Here is a 17,935-nt window from a genome sequence, read left to right as displayed (position 1 = left end):
TCATTCAGGATGACGCCACCTTGTGGATTGGAGTAGAGATTGCGAAAGGGCACTCGATCAACTGCACCTTGACAGTAAATGAGATTTAAATTTTATTCTACTAACTTATATTCACTTGCAATTTGTATATTAAAACAACAATGTATATCCTAAAACTAGGCATCAATTTAAACGATACTTGAATTAAGTCTACCTCACAAATCTAGAAAACAGTGAACTCTCCGAACACCGCCACCTCGTGGCGATATTATGGCATTGTAACATTGGGCGTGTGTGTGTGAGTTCTTTTATTTTGAAAACCACGCAGGGAAGTCAGACACAAAAACCACCTGGAATCCGGCGAAATCAACAGGAATATTTTCTTTTACTTGCTAGGCTAACCTTCCGATAACTCCTGTTGCCTCGTCCTCCCTTGCTGCTGTCCTCACGCCACACTGGCGATGTCGGAGTCGTACGGTAAGCAGGCAGAGCCGAGATGAGGCAGGTGTGTCGGTGCAGCTTCTTCTCATCGCCCGCTGATAGCCGACGGGCTAACCAGCCGCTGCTGGAGGCTGCTGGCCTCACAAATGCCTTGTCAGTGTTAATAGTTGCACAGATGTGATGCATGTAAAAATTTCCACTTTTACAGTAACTGCAAAGTGTTTTAAGTGTTTGATGTTAGAAATCCCCTCGGAGGCTAACGGGATGAGCAGGAAGCTGTGGGTTGTGATCATGGATGTCTGCTGTTTCTGGACCGACTGCCCAGCAGACAAACACAGACACATCGATGCGGGTCGTAACCTCAGCGCTCTGCCTGATGATCAGGGCCCCTGTTAGACCTGAAGCTCTGCTGGGCCCCCATTACTCACATCACATTGTTGTCCTCATTTGCCCCTGTGTGTATGAAATGTCCCATTCATTCTGCTAAATGGTCTGACTTTTGCCCACTGTCGCTTCCACTTCCTAAATATTTATTTCGCCACATATTTTGTGTATTCTCAAAAATGATTGCATGGTACACAACTCCTCATGGGTCTTTGGTATCTACACTAGAGTCAACGTTACTGCAAATTTATTTTGTACGTGATCCTTCAATAATACAGTCTTCTTCTCCTCCTTTGGGCTTCTCCCTTCAGGGTCTCCACAGCCAGTCAGTGTCCTCCATCTAACCCTGTCTTCTCATCCTCTTCTCTCACACCAACTACCTTCATGTCCTCTTTCACTACATCCATAAACCTCCTCTTTGGTCTTCCTCTAGGCCTCCTGCCTGGCAGTTCAAAACTCAGCATCCTTCTACCAATATATTCACTATCTCTCCTCTGGACATGTCCAAACCATCTCAGTCTGGCCTCTCTGACTTTATCTCCAGAACCTCTAACATGTGCTGTCCCTCTGATGGACTCATTCCTGATCCTATCCATCCTGGTCACTCCCAGAGAGAACCTCAGCATCTTCATCTCTGCTACCTCCAGCTCTGTCTCCTGTCTTTTCCTCAGTGACACTGTCTCTAGACCAAACAACATCGCTGGTCTCACCACAGTTTTCTACACCTTTCCTTTCATTTTAGCTGAAACTCTTCTAGTAATTCAATATCTACACAGCATTTCCCTGTAATGTCATTGCATCTAAAAGCATCATCACATAGATTTACTCTCATAAACTGATCAAAGTTTAAAGCAAGTTTAGTGCAAGTATTAGTTTGATAGAAAAATATATCCCTAATGTTACAGACTTGCATACACAATCAGATTGTCGTTGAAACTATTGATTCAGTTAGCTTTGAAATTTGATTCATCTTCAAAGATTGTTGAGCAGGATGCTATTGTGTATTATTTGAGTTTTGTACGTGTTATTCGTACATTTAGAAGCTTGTGAATTCTTTGTGTTTTTTTTTAAAGAGTAAGGATGCAGATCATGATACAGATCAACGCCAAACTAACGGGTTGTTCCTTCACTTATAGCCTATTACACTTCATCAAAATCTGTTTAGCACTCTTTAAGTAGTCCTGCCTCCTAATGCTAATAATATAGTAATATAACCTATGTAAATAATAAAAACACGTTTTGTTGGATGTATAAACAGATATTGTTTGTTGTAACCTCAGATTTCCTGTTCAAATTCCTGGTGATTGGGAATGCTGGAACAGGCAAATCGTGCCTGCTACACCAGTTCATAGAGAAAAGATGTAAGTCATTCAACCAATGTTTATGAGAAATAATTTCTGCTTGTGCAAATGGAATTCAGGAACAAAAATGTTTTAAGTATAGTGATGATGGTCTTTTCATCATATAGATCTTCTTTAATGAAAACAAGAAATTGCAGGTATTATTATTATTCACTGTTTAATTATGCTGGTAAAAAAATGTTTGTGTTTTGTTTGCCAGTTAAGGATGAATCCAACCACACAATTGGAGTGGAATTTGGTTCCAAGATCATCAGTGTAGTCAACAAAATGGTCAAACTGCAAATTTGGGACACTGCAGGACAAGAACGGTTCAGGTAGGCAAAAATCCCAACACGACTCTGTATCATCTTTTACCAGCTGGCAAAACAAATATACTTTTCCTAAGTTTAAGTGCAGTTGTAATTTTATTGATCACACTTGACTAGTATCAGTAATTTCTTATCAACAATCACAATGTTTAAAAACTAGGGATTGGTTGTGTACCAAAATGATGGGATGTGTAGTTATGTGCTTCAAAGATTTTTAAAAGTGTGTGTGTGTGTGTGTGTGTGTGTGTGTGTGTATGTGTGTGTGTGTGTGTGTGTGTGTGGCAGGTCTGTGACCAGGAGTTACTACAGAGGAGCAGCGGGCGCCCTACTGGTCTATGACATCACCAGGTAACTCAGCCATTCTTCTGTTTCAGGTCGTGTTGGTTTCAGGTCTCTCATTTGTTTTTTCAGGCAGCTTCCCTCTCTGTTTTACATTTGAATTCTTTTCTCTCAGTCGAGAGACATACAACGCTCTAACCACATGGCTGAGCGATGCCAGGATGTTGGCCAGTCAGAACATTGTCATCATCCTGTGTGGAAACAAGAAGGACCTTGATGCTGACAGGGAGGTCACGTTCCTGGAGGCTTCACGCTTCGCTCAGGAGAACGGTAGGAAAAGGATCAGAGAGGTTTGGGAAAAAAATCTATCATTTCCCTCAAAGCCAGAAAGATTAGGAGCCTTTTTCCTCACTGCAGGGGGGCGCCCAGCGTATGAAGAACAACATTTGATGTCATCATAACATATTTTTAAAATTTAGTTGCTATTTTTTCTCCTCTGTACACGTTCATCCTTGTGTGTCTGTGTGTGTTTTATATCAGAGCTGATGTTCCTTGAGACCAGCGCTCTGACAGGAGAGAATGTCGAAGAGGCCTTTGTCCAGTGCGCTCGGAAAATCCTCAACAAGATAGAGTCAGGTGGGAGCTGCAGCCCTCAACTCTAAATCCCAAAAGAATCAACAAGACAGGCTTAGGTTTGACCCCTGACCCCTGACCCTGACCCGTAGCAGCGCTCAGCTGAAGCAGATCATTCTCCTGTAAATCTCCTGTAAACTCCTGTAAAAGGCATCTCTTCACGGTTTTAGTGGAAATGTGAACATCACACACTCAGGTGTCTGTTCTCCGCTCGTCTCCTCTCTTCCTTTCAGGGGAGCTGGATCCAGAGAGGATGGGTTCAGGCATCCAGTATGGCGACGCTGCGTTGCGACAGCTTCGCTCTCCTCGTCGCGCTCAGCCGCAAGGCACCCAAGAGTGTGGCTGCTAGTGGATGGGCTCCATTCCATACCCAGGTAAGGCGTCGCAGGCAGTTTGATAGTTTTGGTGGTTCCATGAGACACACTGAAAAGAACAATGTGTGAATCGTTCTCTCTGTATTTTCTCACTGCCTCAGAATGTCTGTTATGAATTACATGAAGGAACAGAAAAGTACTCATTGTACATTTGTATAATACAGGGATTCGGTTGTGGATGTGTGTGTGTGATCAGTGTTTTTCAGACAGGCTGTTTAGACCAGGAGAACAGCAGTGATGAATTGGGCCAGATGCCGTGCAGGTAATCTCCAACCGCGGCACAGAACCTTCAGGATGCACCTGCATAGAGCGAAAAGACTTGGCAATTTATCCCCCCCAATACACACACACACACAAACACACTCACCTACCACCCTCCAAATATCCTTTGTGAACCCTCCTCAGCCTCCCACACAGGCTATGAAATACAGATGTGTGTGTTCCCTTTTTTCTATCTTCATATCATCTGCCGTCCTGATTGAGCGTTTTGTTTTCTCTGTGTTCTCCATCACTTTTTACACCATTTTGGCTCTTTTGTTTGAATCAAACAGATAAAATGTCGACATTATTTTGCCTTGAAGCTGTTGCCAGGTAGATCTATGAGAGCTGGACCAAGCTAGATGAGATGTTTTCCCTTTTTCCTTGGGTCTTTATGCCGACCTGAATTTATTGTCTCCTGGCTGAAGGCTGAGCGTCGACACATCGGTGTCGTTTTCATTAAACACCTGGCAATAAATTATTTTTTCATAATCCCTGAACTATTCATCCAGACATACTGTATGTCGTTGCAATCTCCAGTCTGTTTCTGTGACCACGAGCTCTATTGGCCTGCTTTAAACACACAATGCTACCTGTCTGATGACTAGTCATACAATTCACTCTTCTCTCACACACTTTCTCGGTTTGTAAACTTCTCCCCTGGTGGTGCTGATGCCGGTCAACGCTTCATTCCATCATTTCTTGCATCGTTCACATACCACCACTGACTTTAACCTGTAACTCCTGTCCCACTCTGTTTACACACCTCCCTCTCATCTGTAGCCTCTCACACGTTGTGAAGTATTTCTGTATATAGAGACTGACGCATGATTTCTCAAACAGAATATAAGAGTATTTCAAGAGATTTTATGTATATTAAATTATAAAGCATATCCTGCACCTGTTTAATGGGTCACTGTAATATTGTCAGATTAAACTACAATACACTGGGGATCTATACGTGGTATAGATGGGCTATACTGTTAACAGCAGTCGTGTTTATTTATAAATGGGACAAAATTATCTGAATGACTGTTTATATCATTATTCAAGTTGATGGATTGAAAGAAAAGTGGCAGTTGGACGTATCTCGAGCATGTATCTACCATCCTTCTGTTGAAGAACTTAAAATGAAACGTATGGAATAACAGCAACAGCAGTTAAGTGACTAGCTGTCATTTAAGGCTGTCTTAATCTAAAGGATACCTTCTTTCTAAATGTTGCCTGTTGACTTGAATACCTTGCCAACTGCTTCCAATTCTGAGGTAAAACTAACAGAAGTCAATTGTTTTCAGAGACAGTAGGAAAACATTTGATGTGTGTTTGATTTTCATCTGTTTCCAAAGACACTTTACATCTCCTGTTTTAGTCTGTGAGAAATCTGTGCACTCAACAAAACACATTTAGGCATAGATGGTTTTAAATTGAGAATTGTGTGTTGTATTGGTGTATTAAGAATAACAATTACATGTTTTGTGGGGGAGGGGGTGGTTAATACATTTTTGCCCTTGAAAATAATCCATTAAAATCGAACACACGTCAAATTTTAATATTTCACATTAGATTTAATCTGTCTGCTGTCGTATATTTGTGTGTCAGCAATTTATTTTTTCTTTATGTCTCTTGCTATCAATAACATGGAATTTTATTTATTGTGTATGATAAAAGCGTATGTTTCTACAATAAAATCTATTAGAGTATTGAAGTGGCTTTGAATTTTTTTTATATGCGTCACCCAGTTTGGAAAAGATCCTTTCAGCTGAATGATGTTGGCAGAAATGGGCAGATGTCAATAAAAAGACAGGTGGAAAAAATTTATTAAAAGCTTTGCAGCACACCATACAACCTCAAAACTCTAAACATATGAAGTGTCTACTAGTATGGGCAGAGCCCAAAATTTAAACAACTAAAACACTTCATGGAATTTTACAGTAACTGTATTCATCAGCGATATTATAAACCTATAGATGACAAGAACAGAAAATAAAATGTCTTTACATCAAGAAAGGATATTAATTAGAAAGTTTGGAAGAATCTGTTATGATGAATCTTGTCTCAAAGATTGTCGTAGTTCACCTTATCCAAAAAAACTTCCAGATCATAAATAATATTCTAATATTGCACAAAATTCACATTCCTGGAGTGTAATTTCTAATACAAAACTAAATTACAAAACCAAGCAATGCAATCCTAAAAACAAATTTGCAGCCACAAAACTATGAAAAAGTCTAAATGTAAACCACAATCCCCTGTCCTCTTCCTGTCCATTCCTTTCACAATATTCACGCCATTAATCACTTTTAAATTTGAGGTTATATCTTCTTTGCTGTTTAAAGATCTTTAATTGAAATTCTCAAAATATCAATATAGATTTAAATAACATTTGTGAGGTGACACTTAAAATGGTCACAAGGTAATGGGGTTTCGAGGCTGATGTGAATCCAGGTGTTGATCAAGGAAACTTTTTGCCATTTTGGGTGAGGAATTCACTTTTCAAACGCAGTTAAGGTTTGTCTTTATGGCACTTTAATCATCACTGCAGATGAAAGGAACCCTAGGAGGATCTGATCTGTGACTGTGACATTAATGTCCCAAATAGAAAAATATTATAAAGAGGATTAAAAACATATTTTAGTCTTGTGTGAGCACACCTAATATAGTCGATACATTCACCAGCATACACACAAACAAATACACAAAATCAGCAGAAGAATGAACTACATGAAAACTGAAAATACTGAGCTAGGCATCCTGTACAAAGTGCTGTTATTTGGTCATGCTTCATTGTTTGTACGGCTCAACTTTTGTTTCAACGCAGAACCTGAGACGACAATTTAAGATCAAGAAATGCTGTCTCAACCAAAACCTGTGATAGTTATGCTTTGACAATGACTTGAATCACTCAACCCCTAACCCTTTGTAGCATTCATCATCCCATCATGTCCAATGACGAGTACAATGAAGACACACCTCACACCTATCCAACACAGCACCATGTTCATTGATTAATGCAGACAGCCATCAACATAACAGCATGTTGTTATGAAGCTATTTATAGTGAACATCACGTAAACATGTTAATTAGCTCATGCAACAATAGTGTGACCTGTTCTGAAGTATAAGCACATTATCCAAGCTTTTTGTATCACAGTTTAAAAAGGTGTCTGGATTATTCAGACATGTTGACTTCATTACCCTAGTGCTGTGTTTTTATCCATTGATAATGAGTATGAAATATTTCACATAGATTAAAAGGGACATATCAAAGAGTAATCATTTCAACTTTCTATGGTCAAATCTTTCCTGTAAAATATGTCATTGTCATATGACATTCATAGAAATCTTCTTGTAAAAAATATTTGGGCACACAGTGAAACTCAAAGTTCAAGATTGGCAGTTTAAATTCTGAATATGAGTGATAAGACATTAAGAGCCACATGCTCTGTTTTTGAGTGATTGTTTTAAACTTCAGCGTGAGAAAGATGAAGGGCTCTTCATTATTTGTGTCGAGAATCCTCCTGAAGTCAGCGTGTGTGTTTGTTTGTGTCCTATCGACAGCGAGCAGAGAAGCAGCGCATGTACTCAGTGATCCAGGGGTTGAAATCTGGTTCAACCACATTTCTGGTTTTGGACACATCGGCAGACTTAGCTCTCCTGCGTTCCCTCTGGGTCTGGAACTGACGCTCCACTTCCCGCCTGGTCTTTGCACGCAGAGCCGATACATGGATCTATCAGGAAAACAAAAACAACTGTCAGCTCCTGTTGACGTTTGGAATCCGCTGCAACACAGCATCTGGTGTACAGGGACAGATTACCTCATTAGTTGATGCTGCTGGGCCAACATTGTGTGTCTTCCTCTCTGCAATGTCTGCATCCTTCTCTCCTGATCCATACAGAGCGAATGGATGTCTGCTGTCCTTACCGTTCTTCCTGGGCTGCGGTGCTGGGGCAGGCCTGACACGCTGGGAGCGCCAAGCGGGTTTTGAGGATTTAGAGGTCTTGACCTGTGGTGGTCCGCCAGCATCTTTCTCTGTCAAAAAAAAAAAAAGACAAAGAAGCAATAAGGTACCAGGAGCAGAGAAGAACAAAATAGGGAATCAACGTTAAATAATGGATGATGGAGGTAGAAACATATACATGTACATGTATGAAAATAAAATTTTCATAAAAAAATGAAAAAAGTACATTTCCTTTTCGTCACAAGTGTGTGTTTATATGTAGCAGTTTGGTAAAATGTTTATGTTTACCATGCAATCTCATGAAATGTTTAGTGTATTTTTATAAACTGCTGTGAATCTTTTTGCCTCAATGCTGTTTTTAATCGGTCTTTCTAAGGATAAACATCACCTGAATATCCACAATACTGGTATAGAAACCTAGTTTTCTGTGTTGGTGCTAAAAAAAATTATTTTTAGGTATAAAATATGATCACATTCAACAACTCCAGTTACTTTTTATCTACAAGACAAACTGACAAAAACTGTTTAATACAATGAGCACAATAATTCCGTTATATATATACATACATACAGTATTATATATATATACACACACACATATATACATATACTGTGTGTGTGTGTGTGTATGTGTGTATATATATATATATATATATATATATATATATGTATATGCAGCGTAAGGTGAAGGTAGAGGTAGCAAAGGTCAAACAAGAAGCTTATGATGACTTGTATGCTAGGTTGGACAGTAAGGAGGGAGAGACTGATCTATACCGGTTGGCAAGACAGAGAGACAGAGATGGGAAGGACGTGCAGCAGGTTAGGGTGATTAAGGATAGGGATGGAAGTCTATTGACAGGTGCCAGTAGTGTGATGGGAAGATGGAAAGAGTACTTTGAAGAGTTGATGAACGTGGAAAATGACAGAGAACAAAAACTAGAAGAGGTGACTGTTGTGGACCAGGAAGTAGCAAAGATTAGTCAGGATGAAGTGAGGAGGGCACTGAAGAGGATGAAGGGTGGAAAGGCAGTCGGTCCTGATGATATACCTGTAGAGGTATGGAAGTGTCTAGGAGAGGTGGCAGTAGAGTTTCTGACTGGGTTGTTCAACAGGATCTTAGATAGTGAGAAGATGTCTGATGAATGAATGGAGAAGCTAGACTGAGGGCAGAAGTGAACATTTGTGAGCAGCAGTATGGTTTTATGCCAAAACAGAGTACTACTGATGCAGTATTTGCTTTGAGGATGTTGATAGAGAAGTACAGAGAAGGCCAGAGGGAGCTGCATTGTGTTTTTGTAGATCTGGAGAAAGCTGATGACAGGGTGTCCAGAGAGGAACTGTGGTATTGTATGAGGAAGTCTGGAGTGGCAGAGAAGTATGTTAGAGCGGTGCAGGACATGTATGAGGACTGTAAGACAGTGGTGAGGTGTGTGTAGGTGTGACAGAGGAGTTCAAGGTGGAGGTGGGACTGCATCAGGGATCAGCTCTGAGCCCCTTCTTGTTGCTATGGAGATGGACAGGCTGACAGACGAGGTTAGACAGGAATCTCCATGGACTATGATGTTTGCAGATGACATTGTGATCTGCAGTGAGAGCAGGGAACAGGTGGGGGAGAAGCTAGAGAGGTGGAGGTTTGTCCTGGAAAGGAGAGGAATGAAGGTTAGCCGCAGTAAGACAGAGTACATGTGTGTGAATGAGAGGGACCCAAGTGGAAGAGTGAGGTTACAGGGAGAAGAGATCAAGAAGGTGGAGGATTTGAAGTACTTAGGCTCAACAGTCCAGAGCAATGGAGAGTGTGGAAAAGAGGTGAAGAAGTGTGTCCAGGCAGGATGGAACGGGTGGAGGAAAGTGTCAGGTGTGATGTGTGATAGAAGAGTTTCAGCTACAATGAAAGGAAAGGTGTACAAAACTGTGGTGAGACCAGCGATGTTGTTTGGTCTAGAGACAGTGTCCCTGAGGAAAAGACAGGAGACAGAGCTGGAGGTAGCAGAGATGAAGATGCTGAGGTTCTCTCTGGGAGTGACCAGGATGGATAGGATCAGGAATGAGTACATCAGAGGGACAGCACATGTTAGAGGTTCTGGAGATAAAGTCAGAGAGGCCAGACTGAGATGGTTTGGACATGTCCAGAGGAGAGATAGTGAATATATTGGTAGAAGGATGCTGAGTTCTGAACTGCCAGGCAGGAGGCCTAGAGGAAGACCAAAGAGGAGGTTTATGGATGTAGTGAAAGAGGACATGAAGGTAGTTGGTGTGAGAGAAGAGGATGAGAAGACAGGGTTAGATGGAGGCATCTGATTGGCTGTGGAGACCCTGAAGGGAAAAGCCGAAAGGAAAAGAAGAAGAAGAAGATAAATATGATAGATATAGTTATGTTCATAATTTAAATGACCTTTTCCTCCTCGCTCCTTGGGGGGAACCGCTGTCTCTGTGACGCCATCAGGCTGTGGGCCTGAGAGGAACAAACCAGATCATGAGGCGCAGTGAGGGGACAAGGTAACACCTAAATGTACTGAACAGTCAAACTCATTTATACCCTTTAATAATATTTCTATGGTTTACCGTTATTTGCCGCCTGGTGACCGGACACATCCTCCTCTTCCTCCTGAAGGGGAAGCCTGGGCACAGCGTCTGTGTGTCCGTCCATCCTCCCTCCATCACACGCCTCCAGCTCAGGCACCGGCCCGTCTCCGCCGCTCTCGGCCTGCGCCTGGCTTTTACCGGGAGGACTCCCTCCTCCGGAGTCTGAGTCGGTGTCCGAACCAGCCCAGAACCAGGGGTTGTGTGTGTGCTCCAGGAGTCTGCGCGTTAGCCGGTACTTCAGCATCTCCTCGTAACACCTGCTGTAGGACTCCCATTTGGGGTCTTTGAACTTCTTCATGTACTCCGAGCGGATCCTCCTGGTCACCATCCTGGGAAGCTAGCGGAAATAAACCCCAACAAACCACAGACACGGAAAACTTTCTGAAAACCAAACCGAGGATGTCGCGCACTCAAGACATGTACGCGAGGCAGACCATAATGCCAGCGTTATAACGCTACGCAGACCTCAACTATAGAAGGAACAAGTCACGCTAGCTGTGTTTTTAGGCTTACAACCAGCGCCAGACATTTAAATAATACCACAATGACAATTCCGACCAATAACAGGGCAGCTACTCACTAGAGCCCGCCTACTTCCCTACGAGCCGGCCTGAGTTTGTCCCCCACCCCCGTGAAGCAAATTTTGACCAATAAAAGAGCAGCTAGAGACTACAGCCCGCCCACATCCCCTGAAGCCAATTCCGACCAGTAACAGAGCAGCTGGAGACTAGAGCCCGCCTACCTCCCCACGGGCCGGGGTTACTTCCCCCCAACTCCCACACACTGGATAAAAACATGAGAGTCCAGGTATGATTGTATTACAAACGACAGCCGGTCAGACTACTCGGGTTTACCGGAAAGAACCCAGTTCCGGCGAAAATTTGATCGCCCTTTTCAACGTCAACAGCGGAAATTTCTTGAACGTGATGACGCAAATCAATCCCCTCTTCTGATTGGCTCTAGCGACATGAACGAATACCCCACGTCAAGGATCGGCTGCAATTATTTCTGTCTATGAAAACACTTTATAATCTGAATTGCTGTCATTCCTTACAAGAGTCTGTTTTTATCTCTGAAATATGTTGTATTTTGCACCAATAACGCTTTTAAACAAGCTTTGGTGACACAACATCGTATACTACATCAAATAAAATGTTTTAATACGTGTCGACTGTTCTTAAATCAGTCCGTTCTCCATATTCTAGCACCATAATAAAAGCTATTTAAAAGAGCTTGCTATTCAGGTGATATAATCTAAACGATTATTACCCATCTGTGTTGTCAATATTTATTTCTAACTAAAATCTCGCCACGATACGCGGGCTGGTAGCAGGGAGAAATATGTGTGAGAATCTAAATTTGAATGCAGTAAATATACTTACACCGGGGTCGGATTTCACGGAAGCAGATCCGAACAGATGGTGTACACAGCGCTGCTGTAATCTCAGATTGCGTCTCTTCGCTCCGCCCAGGTGACGTTTTTAAAAAGCCAAACACACGCGCGCAACAGGTGTCCTCGGCCCAGGATGTGAGGAATGCGGTCAGGGTGGTTATTGGTTAGAACCCATTTGGTCAAAAATATTAAAGATCATAAAGTGACTACAAAATGTAGTTTTTTTCACGGTTAGTTAGTATCCGGGCAGAAGTGCTTAATTAATATTTTCCATGTTAAATTACACAGGAATATTTTTCTCCAAAAAGAAGCTATGGGTATGTCGAGTTAGATATGCAAATATGAATTTAACACCACGGGTTCTCAGGAGGTTGAGGAGCTAAAATATAGGTGTCAAAGAAAAACGTGAAAGGAAGTTTTAATATAGGCTTCACAGCAGTTCAGTAAGGGTGAGGGCGCACGGTGGTACCGCGCACCGGGCGCATGTCCCTTTGTCTTTTTAAACCTCAACTAAAACCGCTACCTATTCAGTTTATCTGCATATAAGGTTGGAGTGGAGAGATGTACCGCTGGGTCTGGTTTTGTCTAAAGATGGTCTGGAGGCTGGGGTCGCGTATGGTCGTTTAGGGTAGGCAGGTCAAGGGGATACATGCAGGTGTCGGGTGTCCAATACTGATCCAGAGCTGCTGCTATTGCTGTTGCTGCCACTGCTGCCCGGGCACATTCCTGGCAAGTCAAACTCGGACTGTCAGAATTGTGTCACCCAGCAGCATCAAACCACCAGAATCCTAGTTGTCCCTCCCTCGTCCTTATTCTGCTATGTCCTGGCGCTTGTCAACGCTTTTACCGACCTCTTTGGGATTTATCTCTGCGCTCCATCAGGAGGCCGATTTGAGGGATGATGCTATGCGTCAACTTTATTTGTTTTTCACTTCTTCCCTGACTTGATTAATTTGGATATTTTTTCCAGCGTTCCAAGAACTCTTACTGGTGTCTCTTAATGCTGAATTTAAGAGGAAGTTGTATTTGCATATTTAAGAAAAGAGTAATTAATGTATTTTTCAAAGGCATGAGCAATCATCAATATTCCGCTTGACCTATTTCAGTTTTAATTTTCACAGAATCTTACCATTCTGTCTGTCTACCCTCCCTCTGAGAAAACAAGGCCGGGCTCGGAAATACCAAATAATGGACTTTAATAAATTATCAATATGTATATACACTTACATTCACATGTGTTGGGCAACATGTTGTTATTTTTATTAAATTTTTTGGGTGGATGCATGGTTCAGTGGTGGTTTTTCACAGCCTCTCTCCGTGCAACACAGACAACAAACAGCTATAATATATGCAAATTTTAAAAGACTAGCAAAATGCATATGCATGTCAACAGCGCAGACAAGAAGTCCATTGACAGCAGAGTGTTGCTGTGCTGCAGTAGCTGATCCTCCTTGTTTGACCTCCAGAGAGCTGATGGTATAAATGATGGAGAAGCTGGAGAAGACGATTGAGGATTTAGAAGCACTTCCTGTGGACAATGCTGGGGCCAGCCTCGTCGTACTCCTGCTTGGAGATCCACATCTGCTGGAAGGTGGACAGGGAAGCCAGGATGGAGCCACCGATCCAGACAGAGTACTTCCTCTCGGGAGGGGCAATGATCTGAAGGAGAGAGAAAAGAAAATCGATCAATAAAGTGCCAGTGAATCTCTGTATTTAATTAAACAGTTTTTAATTATAGTCCGTTTCTTTATGAGTTTGAATTTTGGGATAAATTGAGAAATGTCATGTGTACCTTGATCTTCATGGTGCTGGGGGCCAGAGCAGTGATCTCCTTCTGCATACGGTCAGCAATACCAGGGTACATGGTGGTACCACCGGAGAGGACGTTGTTGGCGTACAGATCCTTACGGATGTCAATGTCGCACTTCATGATGCTGTTGTAGGCGGTCTCATGAATACCAGCGGACTCCATACCTGGTCAGGTGAGAGCGCAAGTGGGATGATGAGGACTCATGTCCCACTACCGCAATGGACTAACGTCGTTGGCAAAATGCATAAAATTAGGGCTAGTCGGCGTACCAATGAAGGAAGGCTGGAAGAGGGTCTCAGGGCAACGGAACCTCTCGTTACCGATGGTGATGACCTGACCGTCGGGAAGCTCGTAGCTCTTCTCCAGAGAGGAAGAGGAGGCAGCGGTGGCCATCTCGTTCTCGAAGTCCAGAGCCACATAGCACAGCTTCTCCTTGATGTCGCGCACGATCTCACGCTCGGCTGTTGGAGGACAATTAGATGAGATGTCAGGTGAACCATCAGCCAAGACCTACACACGTAGTGTGCGTGTTGGCGATCAGGAAAGCTGAGCTACTCGGAGTCCCTTAGACGTCCGAAGTTAAAAAAAAAAAGTCTCCGATTTGTCAGTGTGCGTGTTGGTTTAAATTATCCAATGATCTATTTTTCATTTGTTGCGCAGCAACACAGGCTGTGAGAACTATATTAAAATATACGTTCAATGTCGCATATTTGTTGGCAGTGGTGCAATCAGAGTCCGTTATGTTTAGCAAACTGTTCCAAAAACCTCTGATTAATAAAAAATATGCTGAATTAAAGCAAATTAGGTTCAACTTAGAACAGACGCATCTGCCTCGCTGTGGACCTACAGCGGAAGGTTCGCGTTTTTCTTTTTTGAGTGATCTGTATAGTCCAGCTCCTCACCGGTGGTCACGAAGGAGTATCCACGCTCGGTCAGGATCTTCATCAGGTAGTCGGTCAGATCGCGACCAGCCAAGTCCAGACGCATGATGGCGTGGGGCAGGGCGTAACCCTCATAGACTGGGACGTTGTGGGTCACACCATCACCAGCATCCAGCACAATACCTAAAGAGAGAAGTACGGAGGGAATTAAGGGGAGTACAAACTGAGCCGAGTCCTCATACATGGAGGTATCATGTGGAAATTGTGGCAAAAGTGTGACAGAATAAGTTAATAAGAATAGAAAAGAATAAGTTAAAAAACAAACAAACCCTCAATCTGATTGTAAATAAGTTATAAAGAGACCCAGAAAGGCCGGTAGGCTGTGCGTAAATATTGTGCGTACAATGGCTACAGTGTGGATTCGGCACATTCGTAGCTTATAGTTAATATTATGTGTTGCGTTACAAGGTCTAGTTTATATGATATGATGATAGGATGTGTTTGTGGAGTTCTGAGCTGCAGCTGTCGGGTGTTGATTGGCTCACCAGTAGTACGACCGGAGGCGTAGAGGGACAGCACAGCCTGGATGGCCACGTACATGGCGGGGACGTTGAAGGTCTCAAACATGATCTGGGTCATCTTCTCCCTGTTGGCTTTGGGGTTCAGGGGAGCCTCAGTGAGCAGGGTGGGGTGCTCCTCGGGGGCCACTCTCAGCTCGTTGTAGAAGGTGTGGTGCCAGATCTTCTCCATGTCATCCCAGTTGGTGATGATGCCGTGCTCAATGGGGTACTTCAGAGTCAGGATACCCCTCTTGCTCTGGGCCTCGTCGCCGACGTAGGAGTCCTTCTGACCCATACCGACCATGACACCCTGAAGGGGAAGGAGAGGTTACAACTGATCCCACCACAGTATTAAATTTTCCGACCGGATTTAAGTCTCAATTGTGAGGAGTAAAAAGCACGTCGATCGCTCAGTGAATGTGACAAATAACGGTGTGATTCACACGCACGACTGTCAGTCCGCTTGTGAAAAATACATTTCCGTTTCAAAGCGCTCAAGGAACGCAGATATTGGTGAAGAGCACCAACATTAAATGTGTAAAAATTACGCAGTAACCACTTCGTTTTAAAGAGCATATTCACAATGAAATACTAAATCGTTGATTATCAGCATAATGCCAAATGTCATTCAGCTTGACTTGTTTCGTATAAAATAGTAACTAATTACACATGTAATTATATTTTTTTCATATTGGACAACACATTTCTTGTGGTGTAATTATTACTCTAATAGTTAATTGTTTTGACATTGTCGTCATACAACTTTTTTTTTTTTTTATCCAATCAGACTATTGTCTGCCCCCGGTCGTTTACCTGGTGGCGGGGGCGGCCGACGATAGATGGGAACACAGCCCTGGGGGCATCGTCTCCGGCGAAGCCAGCCTTCACCAGGCCTGAGCCGTTGTCGCACACAAGGGCGGTAGTCTCATCGTCGTCACACATGGTGGCTTCTGTCACAGAGGAGGTAAATACACAGAGTTAAAGGTACATGGTCATTCATGCTGAATAGAGGATTTAATATTTCAGTAATTAACCTTTTACAATTCTTGTAATCTCAAAAAATCGGCTTTAATCATAAAGAGCAAAATCAATCAAATAATTGTAATGCCCTATTTAATGGAGCATTATTAGGCCCATGTCTTGCAGGAAATATATCCATGACACTCTCAGATCGGACCTTTACGCATGACAGGTGAGCTGGCATAACCTCATAAAATTACATTAGAAATTGACTATGTAAAACAATACAATATAAGATAATTATTCTACCGTAAAACAATTCGAAATGAAAAATACGGCCATCAAAAATTCTATTAAACCTAGACTCGTTTCTCTGATTGTCCCGATTTCTCCGCAAACAACCGGCATTTTAATTAGGCTTAAGGCCCCATCAGCACCTTATCAGGACCCAGAGTCTAGAAAGCTTTCAGGTTCTTTTCAGTTCAATTTAAGTTTCATGGGTTACATCTGGAATTATAATTTTTTTCTATGTGTTTCTCAGATATCTCATTATGTAGAAGTATTTCCCTCATCCTTTAGGTCTTTGCAACAGGCTAAGAGTCTGGTTCAAGACTCCAGGACCAAACTGTCCTGCCCATAACGTCTGCTTCGTTTACTGCTCCAGTGTTTTGTGGTTAAGGCCTGAAGTGATGCCCCAGCGGGGTCTTACCTTAGGAGAGTGTCTGCGGCTCGGAGAGAACGACCCAACCAGTGCTACTGCTGAACCAGCTACGGTCCAGCCTGCTGCCTGTCCGGCTTATAAACCCAACGACCACCATTCACAAACCTCAGCACTGGCCTCCATCCCGACCCTCTGCCATATTAGGACGGGCTGAGGAAGAGGGGTGGCGTAGGGTGGGGGGCGTAGGGGGGCCGCTGCGAGGATGCGCGCCGCGCGGACAGGGAGGGAGGTCGGGAGGGAGGGGCCCCATGCGTTCGGGCCCCGGAGAGGAGCAGGAGTGACGCTGCGCGTCCCCGATGAGAAACGAGCGCGCGCCTTATATGGAACTGTCGCTTTGACCTCCCGTCGAGCCTCGCGGTCCCACCTCGACGGCCGTATAAGGACCGTGCGGGCCACTGGGGGGTTCTATGGGAGATGCCAGTTGCTACCAACCAGGGTTATAGATTTGCTGCTAGTAGCCTTAAAATGGGAAAATGCTGCCCTCATCTGAACACATTTAGACCCCACTGAGTGCCAGTCCTCGAACTCCTGACCGACAGGTCAACCAGGAACTCTGCTGCTGCCTTAAATTACTAATTAACAATTCAATACATAGCTTTTGGATCAATTAAAATTCAACACAGAATAACTAATGAAAACTGAGAAGGAAAATTGTCTGGGCTTTTATGTGGAATGGGTGTGTTTCATGATTCTAGTCGTAATATTTCAGCTAAAGATTATTTTAAATGATTTGAAATTATTGATTGCATTAAACACTACAGGCTGATTGGTGCCAGCTTGCAAAAGCATACTCCATTATATTTACTACAGTCCTCACCCTTAGGCTTAAATGAGTGTCATATGAATAAAAATCAGTAATAATAAAAGTTATTCAAGATTGTGTGCTTAAGATCTCATCCATTTCACTTATAAATTTGGTTAGCAAGTGAAAAAACCTTTAAAAACCAACAAAAAAATGTTTTCACATGTATATTGATAGTTGATCAAGATCCATTCCCCTGCAGGCCACATGGCAGCAGACTTATTGCATAAATAAGGAGACAGCCACTGA

The 17,935-nt window shown here is 42.9% G+C and overlaps 3 protein-coding genes across 6 annotated transcripts; 1 reads left to right on the top strand and 2 right to left on the bottom strand.

Annotated features, from left to right (window-relative positions):
• Nucleotides 1-317: 317 nt before the first annotated feature.
• Nucleotides 318-5,717, top strand: rab4a (RAB4a, member RAS oncogene family). 2 transcript variants are annotated; one of them, XM_068310943.1, is made up of 8 exons: nt 318-456; nt 2,085-2,165; nt 2,365-2,479; nt 2,759-2,821; nt 2,928-3,082; nt 3,293-3,388; nt 3,619-3,759; nt 3,956-5,717. In XM_068310943.1, exons 1-7 carry the CDS (start codon nt 441-443, stop codon nt 3,732-3,734), a joined length of 642 nt encoding a protein of 213 aa, XP_068167044.1. In that variant the 5' UTR covers nt 318-440; the 3' UTR covers nt 3,735-3,759; nt 3,956-5,717. The 2 variants fall into 2 exon arrangements, with proteins under 2 accessions (XP_068167044.1, XP_068167053.1); XM_068310952.1 differs by having other exon boundaries at nt 344-573.
• Nucleotides 5,718-5,824: 107 nt separating this feature from the next.
• ccsapb (centriole, cilia and spindle-associated protein b) lies at nt 5,825-12,092 on the bottom strand. 3 transcript variants are annotated; one of them, XM_068312800.1, is made up of 5 exons: nt 11,942-12,092; nt 10,539-10,896; nt 10,369-10,428; nt 7,833-8,047; nt 5,825-7,745 (listed from the first exon to the last, which is right to left on the bottom strand). In XM_068312800.1, exons 2-5 carry the CDS (start codon nt 10,885-10,887, stop codon nt 7,566-7,568), a joined length of 804 nt encoding a protein of 267 aa, XP_068168901.1. In that variant the 5' UTR covers nt 10,888-10,896; nt 11,942-12,092; the 3' UTR covers nt 5,825-7,565. The 3 variants fall into 3 exon arrangements, with proteins under 3 accessions (XP_068168901.1, XP_068168910.1, XP_068168918.1); XM_068312809.1 differs by having other exon boundaries at nt 10,539-10,888; nt 11,942-12,008; XM_068312817.1 differs by lacking the exons at nt 10,369-10,428; nt 11,942-12,092 and having other exon boundaries at nt 10,539-11,935.
• A 1,039-nt stretch (nt 12,093-13,131) lies between these two features.
• acta1b (actin alpha 1, skeletal muscle b) lies at nt 13,132-17,024 on the bottom strand. Its single transcript, XM_068311669.1, has 7 exons — nt 16,873-17,024; nt 16,017-16,153; nt 15,189-15,513; nt 14,665-14,826; nt 14,032-14,223; nt 13,745-13,926; nt 13,132-13,611 (listed from the first exon to the last, which is right to left on the bottom strand). The coding sequence occupies exons 2-7, from the start codon at nt 16,143-16,145 to the stop codon at nt 13,468-13,470; spliced, it is 1,134 nt and encodes a 377-aa protein (XP_068167770.1). The 5' UTR covers nt 16,146-16,153; nt 16,873-17,024; the 3' UTR covers nt 13,132-13,467.
• Nucleotides 17,025-17,935: the final 911 nt, after the last annotated feature.

This window comes from Antennarius striatus, chromosome 1 (assembly GCF_040054535.1).
Source record: "Antennarius striatus isolate MH-2024 chromosome 1, ASM4005453v1, whole genome shotgun sequence".
NCBI classification, from domain to species: Eukaryota; Metazoa; Chordata; class Actinopteri; order Lophiiformes; family Antennariidae; genus Antennarius; species Antennarius striatus.
The sequence above is the reverse complement of the archived record's forward strand: the minus strand, read 5'-3'. Positions and strand labels throughout refer to the sequence as shown.

Excerpts from the sequence above, each read along its gene's own strand:
- rab4a (XM_068310943.1), top strand. Across the intron at positions 2,166-2,364 it reads CCAGTTCATAGAGAAAAGAT|TTAAGGATGAATCCAACCAC; the intron begins GTAAGTCATTCA and ends TTTGTTTGCCAG. Across the intron at positions 3,083-3,292 it reads ACGCTTCGCTCAGGAGAACG|AGCTGATGTTCCTTGAGACC; the intron begins GTAGGAAAAGGA and ends GTTTTATATCAG.
- ccsapb (XM_068312800.1), bottom strand. The coding sequence starts at position 10,887 with ATGGTGACCAGGAGGATCCGCTCGGAGTACATGAAGAAGTTCAAAGAC. Across the intron at positions 10,429-10,538 it reads TCACCAGGCGGCAAATAACG|GCCCACAGCCTGATGGCGTC; the intron begins GTAAACCATAGA and ends TGTTCCTCTCAG. Across the intron at positions 8,048-10,368 it reads CAAGGAGCGAGGAGGAAAAG|AGAAAGATGCTGGCGGACCA; the intron begins GTCATTTAAATT and ends TTTTTTTGACAG.
- acta1b (XM_068311669.1), bottom strand. The coding sequence starts at position 16,145 with ATGTGTGACGACGATGAGACTACCGCCCTTGTGTGCGACAACGGCTCA. Across the intron at positions 15,514-16,016 it reads TCGGCCGCCCCCGCCACCAG|GGTGTCATGGTCGGTATGGG; the intron begins GTAAACGACCGG and ends CTTCCCCTTCAG. Across the intron at positions 13,927-14,031 it reads CTTCCAGCCTTCCTTCATTG|GTATGGAGTCCGCTGGTATT; the intron begins GTACGCCGACTA and ends TCACCTGACCAG.